This window comes from Capra hircus, chromosome 13 (genome assembly GCF_001704415.2).
Source record: "Capra hircus breed San Clemente chromosome 13, ASM170441v1, whole genome shotgun sequence".
Taxonomy (NCBI): Eukaryota; Metazoa; Chordata; class Mammalia; order Artiodactyla; family Bovidae; genus Capra; species Capra hircus.
The window spans coordinates 64,089,475-64,110,809 of NC_030820.1; the positions used below are offsets into that span (position 1 = coordinate 64,089,475).

The 21,335-nt window shown below is 50.9% G+C and overlaps 1 protein-coding gene across 1 annotated transcript in view; it reads left to right on the forward strand.

Annotated features, from left to right (window-relative positions):
* The window catches only part of MMP24 (matrix metallopeptidase 24), a 53,810-nt gene that overhangs the window by 26,710 nt on the left and 5,765 nt on the right, over positions 1-21,335 (forward strand). The window contains exons 3-7 of the mRNA XM_018057758.1: positions 3,258-3,374; positions 5,523-5,827; positions 15,402-15,563; positions 17,668-17,882; positions 20,568-20,706. Of these exons, the coding sequence (XP_017913247.1) occupies positions 3,258-3,374; positions 5,523-5,827; positions 15,402-15,563; positions 17,668-17,882; positions 20,568-20,706 (938 nt within the window). The remainder of the gene's footprint in view (positions 1-3,257; positions 3,375-5,522; positions 5,828-15,401; positions 15,564-17,667; positions 17,883-20,567; positions 20,707-21,335) is intronic.

The following is a 21,335-nucleotide window of genomic DNA, read 5'->3' on the forward strand; positions in this document are numbered from 1 at the left end:
ACAGGAAATCCAGCCAGTGGTGGATCCAGGATCAATCCACCCCTTGGCTGAGTCACTCTTTGAGGTAATCATCTCTCTAGGTCTCAGCTTGCTCATTTACTGAAGGGGTTGGGGGAGAGAGGGGAGAGGATGGATGGGAAATGTTGGATTTTGACTCTCAGATTCTAGATTCCATTATTCTAAGCCTCAAGCTTTCAAATAAAATTTGGTGAGTCTGGGGTTTTATGATCCCATAGTCCCATACGAGCATTTCCTGTGCCTCAGATCCTCTGACTGTGAGGTTGTAAACCCCTGAGACAATACACTTGACGGCTCCTGTGATGCTGTGAGTAAGTGGACGCCGTGGGCCTGCGGCCTTTCCAAGCCGAGGTTATTTTGAGGCCTTTGCGCAGGCCTCATGGCAGCGCCTCCTGTGGCTGCAGCACTGGTGGCTCTGCTGAGGCACCACCTGGCCCTGGGTTTCGCTCTGTTCCAGAAGCCCCAGGCCCGCTGGACCGGGTTCAGGGAGTGGCAGGTGGCAGCAAGAGGAGGAGGCGGAGGGAGGGGGCTGGCGTTTCCCACTTGCCACTCTGCTCTGCGCCCCCTCTTTGTAGGAAGGAGGGCAGGGTTGGGGACGCTGTTTTGGAGGCAAGGGAAGGGAGAAGGTGCTCACACTTAATCCCAGACCTGAGTGGGGAGCGTGTTTGCAGGGAGAACTTGGAGACCTTCGTTTCAGCTCCAGCTCTGTGACCCTGGGTGCCGCTGCCTCCCTGCCCCACCCCGGGGCTCTTCCAGGTCTAGCTCCACCTTGCTGTAGCAACGGTGCCTCCTGGGTCTCTTCCCAGGGACTCTCAGTGAAAGGAAGCTAGATAAGCCCCTCAGAGGATCATTTTTGAGTGTCTGCCTTGGGAAATGTCATACATTATCCACTCCTTCATTCGTTCAACAAACATAGCTCCTCTAGCCCAGCCTAGTGCTGAGCAGAGGGAAAAAGAAAAGGAAACCCCGACTTTTGTTTGTTCGGGTACATAGTTGATAGTTCATTCATTCATTCAACAGAGTCCCAGCCCTGCCTCCCCCTCTGTCCTATTTTGCAAGTTACTGGCGTTATCTCTGTCTCTTCCCTGGTCTGTAAAATCGGGGTCCGTCATTTCTGATTACTTCACAGAGTTGCTTTGAGAACCAAATTTGTTTTTTTTATTTTAACATATATTTATTTGGTTGCAAGGGCCTTGGTTGCAACACGAAGGATCTTTAGTTGGGGTATGGGGAGATTCTCAGCTGCAGCATGTGGGATCTAGTTCCCTAACCAGGGAACAAAACCAGGCCACCTGCCTTGGGAGCCCAGAGACTTAGCCACTGGACCACCAGGGAGTCCCTCAAATTAATTTTTTTAAAAAGGAGAATGAACACTGAAAATTATACACAGTTATATCAATGCCTGTTACTGTCACTATTTAGTCTTTTATTATTAATTTCTGAGTGTGGGCATTCTAGGTGAGGTAGAGACAAAATGAGTGGGACCTGGTTAAGTCCCTCAAGGGGCTTTTAATATTTGGTTAAAATAGTCTCTGTCTCCTTTCCTCTCTATTGCCAAAGGCAACTGCTTTCAGCCACTGGAAATGAGGTCAGACAGTTTTCCCCCGCAGCGATCTCAATCTCTAGTTCAATGAGCTGGTCATTAGGGCGACAAACGGACGTGAGATGCAAGGGTGACCCTTCCAATCAGCCATGATCTTTTAAATCTCCTGCCCGGGCCCCTAGTTCACGTCTCCAAAGAAGTCCCAGGCTCACTGTTCCCCAGGGCAACTTAACTGATAACAAATCGTCATCAGGATTTACTTAGCTCCTAGCACAAGGCTAGCTTCTAAGGACAGGATGATGAATATGACTCATTCCTGTCCTCAGAAAATTTACTATTTATTTGAGGCAATGAACTAATAGATTTCAAATCACAGTACAACATAGTTAAGTGCTGTGGATAACTACACTCTAAGCTCTACGGTTGTTCAGCCACTTTTTGAATATCTGGAGTGATATAAAATTTACTGTTTTCCAAGCTGTGCCTGTTTGCCTTGGGCTAGTTCTCATTCATTCATTCAGCCATCACCCTTGAACACCTCCTAAGTCAGGCACTGTGATGGCACTGGGAATACAGGCAAGGTTCCCGCCCTCATGGACCTTAGAATCAGGTAAGAGAGACAAACGATAAACAACAAGCTAATATAAGATGTCATTTCAGGCAATGATAAAGGCCATGAAGCAAAATCAAGCAGAATAAACAGTTAGAGGTGGGATAGTGGGGGGAGGCTATTAATTTAGATAGGGTGGCAGGGAAGCCCTCTTGGAAGGGGTGACGTTTGAGTGGAGACCTTCATAAAGTAAGGGAACAAACCTTCCCTTACTTTGTGGGAAGAGCATGGCAAGCAGAGGACACAGCGAATGCAAACACCCTGAACTGGAATGACCTTAGGATGTTCAAGGCACAGCAGGGAGGCCACTGGAGCTGGAGCAGGTGGATGCGAGGAAGGGGATACAGATGCCTGGTAGAGGGGGTGATCGCAGATCATGTAGGGGCCATGGGCCAAGGCGAGGAGTTTGTTTTGCTTGTTTTAAAATATGTAATTACTTGACTGCTCTGAGTCCTAGTCGCGGCACACGGGATCTTTAATCTCCACTGCGGCATGCAGGATCTTTACTTGCTACCCGTGAACTTTTGTAGTATGTGGGATCTAGTTCCCAGACCAGGAACCAAACCTGGGAGCGTGGAGTCTTAACCACTGGACCACCTGGGAAGTCCCAAGGTGAGGAATTTGGATTTTATTCCAGGCGATCGGGAGTTTTAAAGCAAAGAGTGATGTGATCTGATTTCACATACAGAGTATGGCCACAGGCACTCCCTCCTTGAAGGCTCCGCACAAGCTAAGACCAGGGAGAACTGTAATTCTCGCATTGCCAATGAGGAGACTGAGGCTCCCATTGATTCAGTCACTGGCCTGGACTCGTGCGATTAGTGGCAGAGTTGGAACTAGCAAGCCCCTGTCTTCTGACTCCGAGTCTATCACGCAGCAGTGCTTCTTCGTATTCAGTTAGGAATGAATGAACAGACGAACGATCGATGGGGTTCCTGTTGGGGACCCCATCAGAGCCAGGGGCCCAGAGTTTAGGTTGAATGTAAAACGCTGCCATTCAGCTTGGGACCAGGGACGCTGCAGTGCCTTCCTAGAGTGTCCAGTGACCACAGTGTCTATGTGGATGTGTGCCCTCTCTCTGCCCAGGTGGATGAAGAAACCCCGGTGTGGTGTCCCAGATCACCCGCACTTGAGCCGAAGGCGGAGACACAAGCGCTATGCCCTGACGGGACAGAAATGGAGGCAGAAACACATCACCTACAGGTGCCTCGCCGCCCCCTCCTCCTCCCTGGCTTCGGCTCCACCCTCACGCGGTCATTTCCTGGCCTGAGTTTCTGAAGTTCACACTGTAGGTGGGTCTGTGATCAGGGCCTGGCTCCGAGAGCCTATGACTTTGTCCTTCTTGTAGCATCCAGTGATTGCTGGGTCTCCAACTTCAGGTTTGTTTGGTCCTTTAGAGGCTCATGAATTATGTTCTGTTTAGATTCCTAGCATTTTCAGTTACGGAAAGTGGGGTATGACTTGTCTGATAACTTTCACCTGGGCTAAAGAACCATGGCTGAACTCATCCTCCCTACCACCGCTTGCCAAACCCCACTCCCTCTCATCTGGATCCCTTCCCCACTTGGCCTGATTGATGGACTTCAGCTGAGATTCCCAGCATAGAGTTCCAGTTGTTTCTTAAGGACTATAAAGAGCTGGGGGCTGAACTGCAACAGTGTTATCCCTTGACTCTCTGGGGAAACCACGGGCAAAGCAGGAGCAGGCTCTAAGTCAGACCAGTGACCACAGGCAAGGATGCTGGAACCCATCACAGGAGATGCAGACATCTGGATTCAGATGGGGTGGATCCAGGGCCAGGCATAGTACAGGCTTGGCTGGGCCCTGGATGGCACCTCTCAAGTCTCTGATTCCATCTCAGGTGGATCCCCTGGTTCAGGAGTAGGCTCTAAGACAGAGATCTTCCGAGTTGAGCTAAGGGCTCTCCTGGGGCTTCTCTAGTGGCTCAAAGAGTAAAGAATCTGCCGGCACTGCAGGAGACCCAGGTTCGATCCTGGGGTCAGAAGGATCCCCTGGAGAAGGGAATGGCTACCCACTCCAGTACCCTTTCCTGGAGAATTCCATGGACAGAGGAGCCTGGTGGGCTACAGTCCCTAGCATCGCAAAGAGTCAGACATGACTGAGTGACTACCACTTACTAACTTACTAAGGGCTCTCCTGTTCACAAGCTGTAGAGGCCAGAACAGAATCTTTTCAGAAATCTGACAAGAGAAGGAAACTTAAGAAGAATCTGGGTTAGAAACCTCTTAGAGTCCTCCAGAAGAGGTAGAGTAGATTAAGAGAAAGAACTGCCTCCTAGCTGAACTCTGACCTTAACATATCCTGCAATCTCTCTGGGCTTCAGTTTCCTTATCTGTAGAATGAGTGAATAGTCCTTGCCCCAGGTGTTCATGGGACAGCGCAGCCAGAAGTGGTGATGCTCCATCACGGAGAACCATGCAATATGGATACAGTACTCTTACATAACTGATTCAATCAGATGCCACCCGTACTAGCTTCTAGGTAGACAAATAGTAGTAGTTGGGGCCAAAGACTTAAAAAGTATTTTTAATTGCAGTATAATTGCTTTACAATGTTGTGTTAGTTTCTGCTGTACAACAATGTGAATCAGCTGTATGTATACATATCTGGGCTTCCCAGGGGGCTCACTGGGTAAAGAATCGCCTGCAATGCAGGAGACATAGACAGAAACAGTTTCAATCCCCGGGTCGAGAAGAAAGCATGGCAACCCACTCCAGTATTCTTGCTTGGAGAATCCCATGGACAGAGGAGTCTGGCAGACTACAGACCATAGGGTCACAAAGAGTCGGATACAGCTGAAACAACTTGAGCACACACACATATCCCCTCCCTCTTGAGCCTCCCTCATCACACCCCTCTAGGTCAACACAGAGTGCCAAACTGAGCTGCCGCTGCTATATAGAGGCTTCAGCTATGGCAGTGTATGTACATCAATGCTATTCTCTCAATTTGCCCCACCCTCTCCTTCCCCCACCCCCTTTCAAAGCAAGGGATGTTCCACTAAACTCTCTACAGTGTAAGAGTTTTTATAACATTCATAAATGTACATATTTTATGTATTGGGAGAAAAACTTAAAAATTAGGAAATGCCATGCACCAACTTGATTTTTTTCTACAAATTCAACATTACCTTTTTCAGAGATCAAATACAAAAGCACCAAGTAAAAGGCAGGGTGAGGACCCAGAGCCTTGTCTAACCGGCCTCTTCCTCAATCCCTGGGCTAGCTCAGCAGAATTCTAGGCCCACACAGCTTCTCATGTTCCTTTTAGCTCTGCTAGTCTCTAATTCCCTGTCTGTTCCTCCCTGTGGTTTCTCCCCTCTCTCACCAGCATTCACAACTACACCCCAAAGGTGGGTGAGCTAGACACTCGGAAAGCTATTCGCCAGGCTTTCGATGTGTGGCAGAAGGTGACCCCGCTGACCTTTGAAGAGGTGCCATACCACGAGATCAAAAGTGACCGGAAGGAGGCGGACATCATGATCTTCTTTGCCTCTGGTTTCCATGGCGACAGCTCCCCATTTGATGGAGAAGGGGGATTCCTGGCTCATGCCTATTTCCCTGGTCCAGGAATTGGTGGAGACACTCACTTTGACTCAGACGAGCCGTGGACGTTAGGAAATGCCAACCATGATGGTAAGGCCATGAGGGGACAGGGGATTGCTTGGCTGTCAGGAAAAGAAGCCCTAAGGAGGAGCTTGGAGGATTCCATAGTTGAATTTCCTGGTTTCCAGAGATTCTTGTCAAACAGCTGAGAACCTAAGAGGGTGGGAACTGTGGTCAACACTTGATCCATTGGAGCAGGGAGATGAGTCAGATCACTTGGTTCACGGTCTAATTGAATGCAGTCAGGAGGAAGTTTAGGCCATGACTAAGAAGATGAAGGAATGGATCAGAGGCTGGAGGAAAAGGTTAAATGGGGATTAAAGCTGAAAGTGGTAGGCTCTGGCCTGACTGATGAAGGCTTCAAAGGCCATGCTGTGGGAAGACATGACTGAGTCACCCTTACGTCGACCTCACAGGTGAATAACAGGCCCTGTAATTACTCCAGCATCTTCTGTGTAGGAGTAATAACGAGATTCCTCAGGTTGCAAGAGTTCCTCATCAGTATTTACTTGTAAGTCACTTGCTTGGTAAGTACGCAAGTGTACATCATTATGCCCGTTTTAAAGATGAGTTTGAGGCTCATATGGCATAGCTAGTAGGTGGCATTGCAGGGGCTCAACTAAAGCTCAACCACCTGGCCATGTGACCTGAGCGAACCGTTCATCCTGTCTCCTCATCTATCAGATGAGAGGCTGGAGCAGGTGACCTCTTCTGACTCTAATAGAACATGACACATGTTTTTGAACATTTAAAAAAGACACTGCCAAGGAGACTTCCCTGGCAGTCTAGTGGTTAACAGGGGTACAGGTTCGATCCCTGGTCAGGGAATCGGGATCCCACATGCCACACAGCATGGCCAATTAAATAAATAAAAAAAGTTTTTAAAAATGTAAATAATAAAAATATTAAAAAGACACAGTCTCTGCCCTCTAGAAGTCCAGAGTCAAGTGGGAAAGACAGATGTGTACAGAAGTCACCCTGTCACAAGGCAGACTATACTGAAGGATGTAGCAGAAGTACCAAGAAAATCAGTAGGGATCTAGAGGGAAGAGGGACAGAGGATTTGATTTGATTCTATTTTAGATTATAATGGGTTAGAATCAGGATGTTAATATTCTAAGGTCTAGTCAAATATTTTCCACATGCTATATAATACGTATATGTTATTATTATTATCATCCCCATTTTACAGATAGGTAAACTGAGGTGTACAGAAACAGTAAGTAACCTGGTAAGGTCCCTACTAAGGGCCTACAGTTGCTGAATGGGGAAATAAGGCTTCAAACCGGGTGTGTCGACTCCAGAGCACATACTCTTAGCCATCCTGCTGTTTCCATGCCTCTCCCACTGTAGGGCACACCAGAATCACCTAGAAACTTTTTTTTATTAATTCCTGACCTCTTGCTATTCTGATTCTCTGGTTCTGGGGTCAGGAATTTGCATGTAAGAATTTGCACGTGATCTCATAAATTCCCCAAGGGCTTCTGAGGTAGGTGTTCAAGGAACACTGTCTTAATCTGCAGTTTCCCTAACTTGCCTGATCATAAGAATCAACTGGGGGTTCTTATTATTAATGTGGATTCCCAGGCCCTTTCCCTGGAGATTCCAATTCTTAAATTTGGGAATCCTTAGTGATTTCTTTGTCCTTGGCAATGCTTCAGGCTGAGAGCAGCCTTTAAACGCCCATTTCCTCAGAGGCTGTGTCTGCTGCAGACCACCTCCTTGAAAGCTTTTCATATCATTGCATAGATCAGGGACCCGGACTCGGCCTGCCTGTCGGAGGGTGATCAGGGGATGGCCTGGCCGATGCTATGAAGCTGCTCATTCCTCCCTATCCCCTCCCCTCTTGTTTGGCCCTCCTTCCCATCCAGCTCCATTTCCTCTGCCCAGGCATTCCTTCCCCTCTGTTCTCAATGTGTTTCCCGGCTTTCCAAACACCTATTCTTTATCTCGTTCGTATTCTTGGATCAGTGTCAACCAGTTAGCGGTCTGCGCTCGCTGATAAAGTGTGAAGAGAGGAGAACTAACATTTTTGAGCCCCCATTATGTGCCAGGCACTGCTAGCTGATAACGGTCAGGGCCCTGAGAGAGATAAATGAATGATTAAAGACACTCTTCCTCTGCCCTGCCCTTCCCAGCTCTGGGTATACACTTCTACAATGTTCCTTGCTGGTGGAGACCTTGGGCCAGTCCCCAAATCCAGAGAACTTCTGGGGGTGTGTGTGGGGAGGAGTGGATGGCCACCATCCTGACACCCTCTTGTCGGTCCCACCCCATCGTGAACGATGATCAACAATTCAGATAGAAATTCCAAGACAGCTCATGTCTTCTTTGGATGGGAGTCAGGACTCTGCTCTGGAAAACCAGGCATGAATTATCCAGAGGCAGTTCATGACCCCAGTAATAGACTGCTAGAAACCAGAGTGCAGCCGTTGCCTAAGGACAGCCTTTGGAAGGAGATGGAAGGAACCAAGATTGATTGAGCACCTGTGTGTTATCTTGTTTAATTTCTGGGTAAACTCAATGAGGGCACTGAGGGCAGCTTCCTGGGAACTTTTTGTTTGGTGGCTTTCTTCTCTATTCTAAATTTCCATTAGGAAAAATTTCACACTCACAAAGTAGGAAGAATGATAATAGGAGCCCCCAGGCACCAATCAGCCTAATCCAGCAAGTATCATTACATCTGTATGGATTCATCTACCTTTCCCCTACCTTGATTTTTTTAAATATATATTTTAAAGAAAATTTTAAATACAATGTCATCGTATCTGTAAATACGCTAGTACTGGACTGGCCAAAAATTTCATGTTTTTCTGTAAGATATTCTGGAAAACCCCAGGTGAACTTTTTAGTCAACCCAATACATACCTCTAACAGATTTTTCTTTTCTTCTTGCTAAAAGACATTTCTTTCTACAGTAGGTCCTTGTTGATTACCTGTTTTAAATATAACACCATGTACATGTCAATCCCAAACTTCCAGTCTATCCCTCTCTCCCACCCTACCCCACTGGCAACCATAAGTTCATACTCTAAGTTCTAAAAGTTAAAAAAAAAAAAAGTGAAAGTGTTAATCACTCCATCATGTCCAACTCTGTGACCTCACAGACTATAGCCCACCAGGCTGCTCCGTCCATGGGATTTCCCAGGCAAGAATACTGGAGTGGGTTGCCATTCCCTTCTCCAGGGGATCTTCTCAACCCAGGGATAGAGCCTGGGTCTCCTGCATTGCTTACCATCTGAGCCACCAGGGGACCCCTTGAGTTCTAACAGATTATTTTTAACACGACCACAAAATTATGATCAAACCCAACAACATTAATAATGATTTCTTAAAATCCGATACCCAATCTGTTCATTTTCCCAAATCACCTAAAAATGGCTTTTACAGTTGTTCACTTGCATCAGGATCCAAACACTATCCACACATCATTCGTGGTTGACACGTCTCTCAAGGTGCTTTCCATTTACAAGTCACCTCGCTTTTCTCATCCCTGTATCTGTTGAAGAAACTGGGTCATTTGTCCTAAGTATAGGCATTAGACTCAACTAGATTCGGGTTCACTTTTCTTATATATAATTGTTTCTTTTTTATTGGAGTATAGTTGATTTACACTGTCGTGTTAGTTCCAAGTTTTCAGCAATGTGAACCAGTTATACGTATATTCACTTTTTTTTTTAGATTCTTTTCCCATATAGGCCATTACAGAGAATTGAGTAGAGTTCCTTTTGCTATATGGTCCTTATTAGTTATCTATTTTATATATAGCAGTGTGTACATGTCAATCCCAATCTCCCCACTCTTACCCCTTGGTAACTGTAAGTTTATTTTCTACATCTGTAACTATTTCTGTTTTGCAGATAAATTCATTTGTACCTATTTTTTGAAGATTCTACATATAAGCAATATCATGATACTTGTCTTTCTCTGACTTAGGTGCACTCTTACCATATCTCTCTTCCCAGTCTATCCTGAATATCAATAATTAGATGTTTTCTTAAAACACACACACACACACACACCCTGCCTGCCAATACAACAGAGGTGGTTTCGATTCCTGGGTTGGGAAGATCGCCTGAAGGAGGGCAGGGCAACCCACTCCAGTATTCTTGCCTGGAGAGTCCCATGGACAGAGGAGCCTGGTGGGCTACGGTCCATGGGGTCACACAGATTCAGATACGACAGAAGTGACTTAGCAGGTACACACAATAATTAGATCAACAAGCCTGGCTGGATTGACTCTTCTGGAGAGAATGCTCCCCAGGTGGCACTGGTCCTCCCTGTTGCATCACATTTGGGAAGCTCGTGTGCTGCAGGCTGTCCCGCTCCTAGTGACGTGAAGGTTGAATGGTTGGTACAGGTGGGTCAGCCTGACCCAACCATTATAAAATTCACCCAGGGGACTTTATTTTAAAAAAGGATGCCTAAGCCCTAACTGCTCAGTCGTGTCTGACTCTTTGCCACCCCTTGGAATTCTCCAGGCCAGAATACTGGAGTGGGTAGCCTTTCCCTTTTCCAGGGGATCTTCCCAACCCAGGGATTGAACCAGCATCTCCCACATTACAGGTGGATTCTTTACCAGCTGAGCTTGCTCCTTGGAAGAAAAGTTATGACCAACCTAGACAGCATATTTAAAAGCAGAGACATTACTTTGCCAACAAAGGTCGGTCTAGTCAAAGCTATGGTTTTTCCAGTAGTCATGGATGGATGTGAGAGTTGAACCATAAAAAAAGCTGAGCATTGAAGAATTGATGCTTTTGAACTGTGGTATTAGAGAAGACTCTTGAGAGTCCCTTGGACAGGAAGGAGATCCAACCAGTCCATCCTAAAGGAAATCAGTCCTGAGTATTCATTGGAAGGACTGATGCTGAAGCTGAAACTCCAACACTTTAGCCACCTGATGCAAAGAACTGACTCATTGGAAAAGATTCTGATGCTGGGAATGACTGAAGGAGCAAGGAGAAGGGGACGACAGAGAATGAGATGGTTGGATGGCATCACCGACTCAATGGACATGAGCTTGAGTAAGCTCCGGGAGTTGGTGATGGACAGGGAAGCCTGGCGTGCTGCAGTCCATGGAGTCGCAAAGAGTTGGACACAACTGAGCGACTGAACTGAACTGAAGCCCTAACCACAAACTTCTTAAACAGAATGTCCTCCACCTGTGCATTTAGAAGGTGCTCCTGGAGAACCTCTCCTGGAATGTGTAGATGATTCTAATTCCCCACCTCTTTGGAGTCTGTGTGAAGGGCAATCTGGCCCACCACCCCTTTACGCTAAGTTCGAGGAGTCTCCCAGGCACCCCATGTCTTCATCTCTTTCCAATGGATCAAGCAGTGAAGTGAGCAGAGGAGACTGGGAGGGAGCCCAGCCCTGGGGAAGGTGACAAGACCGGAAGAGTCATAAGGCCAGCCCTTCGCAGCTACTGTAAGAGACTGCTCCTCACCCCGGGAACTAGACTGGCAGGGTGGTAAGGAAAGGATCATTCTGAGTGGTTAAGTTCACACAGGCAGTGGCAGAAGAATAGAGCAGAAAGCCAACAAACCAAAAATTCCCAGGAAGGGAACCTCCCTGGTGGTCAAGTGGCTAAGATTCCACGCTCCCAATGCAGGTTCGATCCCTGGTTGGGGATCTAGATCCCACGTGCCACAACTAAGCAACCAAGATCTGGCATAGCCAAACAAAATAAGCATATATTTTAAAAAATTCCCAGGAGGCTGCACTCACACCCTCACTGAGTTTCTGTGGAAATTAAATGAGATAACACACAGGTGCTCAATCAATCTTGGTCCCTTTTGTCTCCTTCCAAAGGTTGTCCCTGGGCAATGGCTGCATTCCCGTTTCTAGCAGTCTATTGCTGGGGTTATGAGCTGCATCTGGAAAGTTTATGCTTGGTTTTCCAGAGCAAAGTTCTGATTCTTGTCCAAAGAAAACATGAGCTGTCTCACAACTAGGACTCTGAATTTTAACAGTCGCCCCAGTTGGTTCTGCTGCAGGTCGTCCAAAGACTGCAGCTGGGAAAATACTGACCATTCAGCATGGTTCTGTCCTGGCAGCTGTCACCTTACCTTTTCAAGAACAGAGCTTTCCCTTGAGGAGCTCACAGTCCTGGGGCAGAAGAGAGTGTGCTCCTGGGTGTGATGGAGGGTGGAAAGAGGTCAGGGCCATCAAGATGGTACGGGTAAACTGCTGGGAGAGGGTAGAGAAGGAAGCACTTGCTGCCAGTTGGGGAAATCAAGGAAGGTTTCCTGGAGGATGTGGTTGAACACTGAAGGAGTATGGTTGTTCCAGGTGGAGGGGACAGCACTGGCTAAAGAATAGAGGCAAAAGGAAATGCTGTCCCATTTTGGAGTTCTTCCCATGTGGTGATAGGGGTGAAGAACCAATCTACCAATACAAGAGGCATAAGAGATGCGGGTTCCATCTTTGGGTCGGGAAGCTCCCCCTGGAGAAGGGCACGGCAGGCAGCCCACTCCAGTATTCTTGCCTGGAAAATCCCATGGACAGAGGAGCCTGGCAGGCTGTGGTCCATAGAGTCCCAAAGAGTAGGACACGACTGAAGCGACTTAGCACATACCATTTTGGGGGGTGCAGGAGTCAGTGAGATGGGACTCACCAAAGCTGGAGGTGCTAAGAGAAGGGAAGGAAGCTGAGATCAGGTATACTGGAATGGCCGAGTAGACTGCTGGGTGCTTGCTAGGAGGCCCAAAGGACCTGAGCGCCCAGCTCAAGGGAACTCTCCCTGTTGAAGAGAGGTCACAGCTCAACGTGACCCTGATAATTAACCGCAATAGTTCTGTGCCTGGAGGTGGTGAGAGCACTTTGTGCATACCTGGCCACTTTAATCTTCACCCCATTTTTATGATGAAGGTACCACTAGTCCCCCTTGTTCTACAGATGAAGAGATTTAAAATGTCACACTGCTAGGACAGGGCAGAGCCAGGATTCCTGGCAGTCTGCCCCCCAGGGACGCCACTTCTGACCACGCCACTTCTCTGCCTCTCGCCCTCTTGGATGGTGAAGGCCCTAACTGCTTCCTGCTCATTAAGCACGGGGGTCTTCTCCATCCCTCTGCTTTTCCCCTCAAAAGCTCCAGGAGTTCTCCTGCCCCTCTTCTCTCTCCTTCCATCTCCCTGAGTGTCCCCCCAGCTGAACAGTTCTCTCGGGTTTCTGTGGAGTAGTATGCTGGCTCCCCAGCTCTCCTCGGCCATTTTGGTCCCTGGAGCAAATCCACAGGCCCCTTTCCTTCAAGACTTCCTCCTGTTCTCTGCCGAGACCCGGCACAGAGGCTCACAAGGTAATAGACACAGGACCAAGGGTTAGAGGCTGGCCAGGTGCTCAGGCTCTGCTCCCTGGTTGCTAGCTAAGAACACCCTCCCACCCCCCACCCGCCGAGGAAGAGCCCGGTCAAGAGACCGAGGCCCGAACAGCTTGTCCCAGGTCGTGGGACAGGCCAGGAGCAGAGCCAGGACTGGACCCCAGGAAGCAGAGCTGCCTCCCGCTGGCGCTAGCAGCCGCCTTTGTTTGGGATGGAGCTCAGAGATGAGCTCACCCTTCCCTGCTGCCAGAGGGGCCAAGACCTGAGGAAGCAACTGGGGGCGGCCTGGCCTCCTCATGCCAGCTTGCCCTGCCCCAGCAGAAGGCCAGCCCCAGGCTCTTGGCCAACCTTGCCCTGAATTTACCCATCCCCCTTCGCTGAAGGCAATGGTGGCATCAGCAGAGCGGGAGGCGGGCACGTGTGCCCCAGAGGGCCCTTCTTTCTCCCCAAGACCTTAGCCAGGAAGGCCAGTCGCAATCCCCGGCCTCCTCTGGCCCTCAGGGGGCCCTCAGCTGGGTGGTCGTAGGGCAAGTTGACCTCTGACACTGGGGCCGGAGTGGGTGCAAGGACTCCTGAGCACCTCCTGGGCTCCTAGCAGCCTCCCCTGCACTTCAAGGTGGCAGGAATGGGCTGTGACATGCCTTGAAAGTGAAAGGGTTAGTTGCTCAGCCGTGTCCACCCCTTTGCGACACCAGGCACTATAGCCCACCAGGCTCCTCTGTCCATGGGATCTCCCAGGCAAAAATACTGGAGTGGGTTGCCATTCCCTTCTCCAGGGGAATCTTCCAAACCTAGGGATCCAACCCATGTCTCCCACATTGCAGGCAGGTTCTTTACCATCTGTTAGGGCTGGACAATAGAGGCAGGGCTCAAGGGACATTCAACTGCCAGAGGTCAATGCCAGCAGGAGTCTGTAACCGGACATATATGAGTCAGGATTGTTGCTATGCCAGCCTGCTCAACTTCCTGCCCCTTGGATTTCTTTCTCAAGGCCAGGGCAACTTCAGGCCCTGCCCAGTCCCAGGCTTGATCAAGACACTCAAGGAAGTTGACTTTAAGAGGATCTGGTTGCTGGAACCCCAATGGCTTCATGCTTCATTTCTGGACAATGGGCTTGTTCCGGGGACCAAGCTTCTGTCTTTTGAATGGTGACAACTGCTGTCACGTGTCTTATCCTCTCCAATCCTCTCACAGCCCTTCGGGGTAGATATGATCTCCCCATCGTCCAGATGAGGACACTGAGGTTCGGGAGGTAGACCTTCTGGGCAAGTTCACAAAGCTGGGGGTGGGGCGGCCGGTAGAGCTGGAAATGAACAAGCCCTGTCCTGTTCTGGGGCCCAGGTCATGACCAGTCTGCTGTGTTGCTGCCTCAGCTTCACACTGGGGATCGCACATCCCACTTTCAGCGCCTGGACCTTGTTGTTTTCACGGGCATCTGAATCCCCGCGTTGATCTTGACCTTAGGACTGAGAGCGGCTGCGAGACCCAAGCCCCGCCTACCCCCGGGTCTCTGAAAATGACGGCCAGCCTGCCGCCCCCAGGACTCCCCTCTGCCCGTCCCGCTCCCTCCTCCTGGCACAGGCCCTTTCTTACTTCCAGACAGACCCCTCTGACCTCGCTGCCTCTGGTCTCATCACCCACTGATCGTTCCTCCGACTGCGGAGTGATTACATCATGCCACCACCCCGACTCCTGCTCAAACCCCCTGCGGACCAAGAAGCCAATCCGAATTCCTGCGCGGGCATCACAAGCCCTGCCCGCCAGCCGGGCTGACCTCATCTCCCTCTGGCCCTCCCCTCCTGCTTTGTTCCGGAGCCAAGTGGAGTGAAACTGCTTGTCCCTGGACCTTGTTTACAGGCGTTCCCTCTGCCAGGAAGGCCACCCCCACCCCTCTTCCTCTCCTTCCCACTGAACCCATTCTCCAGACTAACTTCTTATCTTTATAGGCTTACCTGAAGCTCCACCTCTGTGAAGCTCTCCCTTGAACGTCTTCCTTCCAAGGGTCAATAACTCCGCCCTCCTCCCCAGAACCCTCACCTGACCCCTAGAGACAGCTACTGAAGCACCTGGAACACGACTTTCATTATTTTCTTTTCTCTGCCCCTACCACTGCCACTGTATGGAAAGTTCTGGAAGGCAGGGACATGTCTTGACTTCTCTGTACGTCCCAGTGTCCGGCACAGGGCCTGAGACAAAGCTTATGCTGGGTGTTGCTGAAGTAATGGATTGACTGCCACTGACACCTAAGTGGGTGCCCCGGGCACTTCCCCATCTCGCCCTCTGCAGGGAACGACCTCTTCCTGGTGGCTGTGCATGAGCTGGGCCACGCGCTGGGCCTGGAGCACTCCAACGACCCCAGTGCCATCATGGCACCCTTCTACCAGTACATGGAGACGCGGAACTTCAAGCTGCCTCAGGACGACCTCCAGGGCGTCCAGAAGATCTACGGTGTGTGGAGGGGAGAGGGCCGCACTTCCCCCGAGGCTGGGCTGCCACTGCCTGGGCGGAGGCGGGGGCTGGGGAGCACTGCGGTCTCGGACCACTGTGGTCTCGGACCACTGTCTGACTTTTAGAGACCTGTGGTGTCTTTGCTTAACCAGAGAGGGCAAGGCTGCTCCTCACCTCCCTTCCTGAACACTTGGGAAACCTAGGGGAGGGCCCGAGCTGCCACTGGGAGGGACAGAAGTGACAAGCGGACCACGCATTCCCCCTCCTCCACTTACCTTCCCTCCACGCACCTCCCCTTACCTTCTGCAGTTCCCTCTCAAGGGGTCCCACCTCAAGCCAAGAGATTCACACGTCCACCCAAGTAATGGCGGTACAACAGGATGAGTATTATCACCAGAGCTTTTTGCTTAAACAAGAAAAAAAGAAACTAGGCTGATACCTTGATGAGATTTGAGGGGCCTGCTACCATGCCCCCCCTCCATGCTCTGTTCACACTGGTGCCGAAGTTCTTGTGCTAGTCAAGGCGGTTGAGACCGGAAGACCCGTTTATTAGAGCAGATGCATGTCCATAAAGCATGACCCCCATAGACCCCAGGAAATGAAGCGTGGGAGAAGGGCTCCCTCTGGGGCCCTGAGAACCTCACAGAGGAGGTGTCCTCACCCAAAGCCTGGAGGATGGGTAGGATCTCCATAGGTGAAGCCACGGAGGACTGGACAGGTGGTGGGGACTGCCAGGTGTTTTGAAAGTAAAATGGACCGTATTTGCTGATAGAGTAGACATGGGGGTGTGGGGACGGATTACGCCAAGGTTTCTGGCGTTTGTAATCACAGAGCAATGGGATTGACTCCTATCACTCAGAGAGGGATATTGATTTGGGATCTTTGGTGTTCAATATGGTAGCCACTAGGCACATGTGGCTATTTAAATTCATATTAATTAGAATTAAATAAAATTTCAGTTCCTCGGACACAACTGAAGTGCCTTAGCAGCAGCAGCAGCAGCCATGCTAATACCTAGTCAGTCATTTCAAGCGCTCAACAGCCGCATGTGGCTAGAGGCTGCTCTACAAAGACAGTGCAGATATAGAACATTTATGTCATCCCAGAGCATCCTACGGGACAGCGCTAACATCAGGGGTCTTTATAGCCGTGAACCTAGAAGAGATCACAGAGGGCAGTGATTCTCAACCTGGCCTCCCATTGGAATCATCTTGGGACTTGAATTTTAAAAAATACTGTTACCCAGGCTTTTCCCCCAGAGATAGGATTTTAACTGGTCTGGGGTGCCTTCTGAACATCAGGGTTTTCAAAGTTTTCCAGGTAATCCTAATCCTTGCAACCCAAGTTGAGAAGCACCTAGGGACCAAAACAGAGAGATGAGAAGAGGGCCCAGGGCTATGCTGACCCGTAGAGCAGAGTGGATGAGGAAAGGCTGCCAGGAAAGGAGGCAAAGCTGGAACAGTCCACAGAGGCAGAAGGAAAACCAAGAGAGTGCAGGGTTCTGGAAAAGAGAGGAGTGTTTTAAGGAAAGCGTTTCTATGATCTTGGTACTCAAAGTGTGGGCCTCAGACCAGCAACTTTGGCCTCACCTGAGAGCGTGAAGAAATGCAGAATGGCAGGCCCCCCACCCAGATTCTCTTGAACCCCAACCTGCATTTTTATCAAGACCCCTGGATGATTCATGTGGACATCAAAGCTTGAGACAAGTAACTGTCGGATTTGGCAACATGGAGGTCATGGGTGATCCTGACAGGAGTTTCCACGGGTCACGGGGCAGAGGCCGTACTGGAGCAGAGTGAAGAAAGAGGGGAGCAGGCGGGGAGGGAAGGGGACACTGAGCCAAAGAAGGGACACATACTGTCTCGTAAGAGGAGAGAAGAAAGAGAAGGTCTCGGCTTTGGTCGGGGCGGGGGGGAGATGAGCGTTCTCATTTAACGTTGTCATCTATTTTCTGAAAGATTGGGGCCGTAAACAGTGGGGAGGGGGACAGGACAGGGGGCAGAAGTGTGACAGGCTTGTCTCACGCTGCCTGGCGACGCGGAGGCAACAGCAGTGGGGCGCAGGGAATGGCTGCCCCCACCCTAAGATGCAGCCCCTCTTCCAGGACCCCCGGCCGAGCCCCTGGAGCCCACCAGGCCCCTCCCCACGCTGCCGGTGCGCAGGATCCACTCACCGTCCGAGAGGAAGCACGAGCGCCAGCCCAGGCCCCCTCGGCCACCCCTCGGGGACCGGCCAGCCACACCGGGCGCCAAACCCAACATCTGTGATGGCAACTTCAACACGGTGGCCCTCTTCCGGGGCGAGATGTTTGTGTTTAAGGTAGGACCTTGGTGCTCTGCTCCCGCCCCTTCCCCCACCATGGGTGGGAGACAGCGGCTGCTCTGGGATTAGGCCTTCCGGGGGGGCCCAGATGGACAGGAGCAAGTCCAGCGGCCAGGACACCAGGTCTCTTCCTGGCACTGCTGGGTCAGTGGACTGTTTTCAAGAGGGAAGGGGGAAGATGGGTGGGCCTGCCCCTTCCCAGGGGTCAATGCTGCAGGAAAAGTGCTGGAGTCTGGCCTCTGGTCTGTGACTCCGAGAAAGTCACGTCCATCGTCTGGAACTCGGTTTCTGCCCCTGAGAGCTGGGGGAGTCACTTGCTCTAATGAAGGGTGTGTGCAGATCCCACAAGTCTTGGCTGTGACAACACCAGCTTGGAGTAGGGGCTGGTGCAGCCGTGGCTGAGTCTGTCTCTGGTCCTGGCAGGGCCGACAGGATGGTTCTGAGGCGCCCCTGACAGAAAGCTGGCCAGGTTACATCCCTTGTCCTGCTCGGGTCTCTCTAGCCTTGGGCTGACAGGGTGGCGGCCTGCTCCTGTGTTGCAGTTGGTTGTCAGGGAAGCCGACTCTGGGACAGTGTTTGGGATGCAGGATTTTTTTTTTTTTTAGATTGTTTTGATGTGGACCATTTAAAAGTCTTTGTTGGATTTGTTACAATATTGCTTCTGTTATATGTTTTGGCCTTTTGGCCCCGAGGCACATGGGCTCCTAGTTCCCCAGCCAGGGATCGAACCTGTGCCCTCTACATTGCAAGGCGAAGTCTTAACCACTTTTGCTAGGGTAGTCCTGCGATGCAGGATTTTGACTAGGATGCACCTTTGGGACCCACATCTCTGCGAAGGAGGAGAGGGAGGCCTGGCGGGGCAAGAGGAGAAGACATTAATGAGTAGCAACTAGGCCCACTAGAGGGACTTCTCCGGTGACTCCGGTGGTAAAGAATCTGCCTGCGATGCAGGACACCCGAGTTTGATCCCTGGGTTGGGGCGATCCCCCCGGAGAAGGAAATGGCAACCCACTTCAGTATTCTTGCCTGGAGAATCCCACGGACAGGGGAGCCTGGTGGGCTGTAGTCATGGAATCACAGAGACTCCTGGCAACAAGCAATACTAATAGGCCCACTGCAGACCTGGCCACCCCCGCAGAGAGCTCTGGAACTAGAACAGCCTGTGAGAGTGGTCCCACTTGGGCCCCGAATGGCTGGAACTTTATTCAGTCCCTGGACAAAGGAGGCTATGACCTTGGGGGAGCTGTCTGGAGCTGAGGCCATCCCCAGAGAGGCTAACAGGTGAAAACTGCCTGCTGAGCACACTCCCAGCCCCCAGGACGAGAAGCCTCCACTGACGGGGTTCTGGGCAGCGTGTCTCCAGCACACTGGGGGATTGTGGAGGGCTGCCCCACCCCACCCGCCTTGTGGATTCTCCCCAGCAAGCTTTGAGCTCTGACCAAGAATCCGGCAACAGAGGTCCACCCCAGTCCTGCTCTGACTGTGAGGCTCAAAGAAAGTTACTAGGCCTTCCTTAAGACTCTGTCTATCTCAGATCTACTTAACAGGAGTTGTGAAAGTCAAAATAAGGTTTAAAAAGCTGAGTGTGAAAGTGTTTTGTAAGACACCTAAAAAAAGCAAATCTTCTCTAGCTTTTGAACCATGTTTTATGTATCATGTTCATTCTTCTGTACCCTTGGATCCTCCAGCTGAATGATTCCTAAGCAAGTCTGGGTTTTATCATTCCCATTGACACATAAGAAAACTGAGGCCCTGGGAAGTTACAGGCCTCGCCCAGAGTGCCTACCAACCAGGACTGCAGTGGGACAAGGCGCCAGTGTGCAGAAGAGGGCTTTTTTCCACACTTGGCCTGTTGAGCTACCATTTAATCAACATCAGCTATGTGCCCTGTACTGTTCTGGCACTATCATCTTTCCCTTCATTATTACCTGGCTCAGATGGCAAAGAATCTGCCTTGGACGCGGGAGACCTGAGTTTGACCCCTGGGTTGGGAAGATCCCCTGGAGGAGGGCATGGCAACCCACTCCAGTATTTTTGCCTAGAGAATCCCATGGACAGAGGAGCCTGGTGGGCTACAGTCCACGGGGTCACAAAGAGTCGGACACAACTGATCGACTAAGCACAGCACAGTGCAGGTGAGGCTCTTCATATATTGAGCCCCAGGTCAGGCAACTGTAAGAGGATGAACCTGAATTCACAGCCAGGGCTTGGGGGAATTTCCACAGCTTGCTTCCCATGGTCCTCGCCCTGCTTGCCAGCTGGAGCCAGCCATGAGGCGGGCACTCTGCCCGGCATCAATGAGCGCCCCCTGCTGCCCAACCTCGGGAAGGGCCCCTCTGATGTCAGTAACTCTCCTCTGCCCTCCTGTGGTCAACTCAGGCACCGCACCATCCTTTCCAGTTCCTCCACGCTGCCTCCTCTTACCCCTAGGCCTGTCCATCAGCTCTGTCTTGCGACCCCTTGGGCAACAAGAGCCATCGGATGCCTTATTGAAGAGAGGTGATGAGCATCCTGGCTTCGGCATTGGGCTCCGAAATTTAGATGCAGTAAATGGACAGACTTCATGGAGTCTTGAAAGGGGGGGACCAGGGGAAGGTGTTGGGTTGTTGGGGCCCGAGACCCAGGGCTGAGATCACTGGGTTCAAAGGCTATGCCTCTTTCTTTCCTCATCTTAACCTCCAGGATCGCTGGTTCTGGCGCCTGCGCAATAACCGGGTGCAGGAAGGCTACCCCATGCAGATCGAGCAGTTCTGGAAGGGCCTGCCCGCCCGCATAGACGCAGCCTATGAAAGGGCGGATGGAAGATTTGTCTTCTTCAAAGGTAACATGGTCTGTGCGGAGGGGTGGGACAGTTTCCTTCTCTTTTCAGGACACCCTTTCTCCACCTTTGAAGAGGCAAGACGGAGCTGGGGGGGGGGGTGCGGGGGGGGGGGTGAGGGTGGATCTCCTGCAAAGGTCTTTCTAGCCCTAACACTGACATCTGACAGGATGGACCTCTGCAGGCAGGGCAATTAAGTCAGGGAGTGACCGCTGAAGGTTTCTATGTGCCAGAGTTGGTGGGGTGACAAGCCTCACCCACACAGGGTAGAGGATGGTGGACAACTGAAGGGCATCCATGCTCCATGGGAGGCCACCGCATGAGCTCTGTAACAGCCTGGAGGGAGGGGGGCGCACAGGCTGGAGAGGTCAGGGAATGCGGGAGGGGAGCTAGCTGTCCGGCTCACCCAGCTTGTGCTGGGTTGTTTCACTTCAGTTATCTTGACTTGGCCAGGCCTCAGAAGGATAAGATACAGGTAGCGAGAAGCTAGGGAGGCATTCCAAGGGGAAGGAAGAGCATGCCCAAAGGAGTAGTTTGAGTCCTTTAGAAAGCCCACTGAATGGCCTTGGAGTGCTGCGCGAGAGCCACGCCTGGAAAGGTGGTTTAGGGGAGCGACCTGAGAGCCCTGGCTG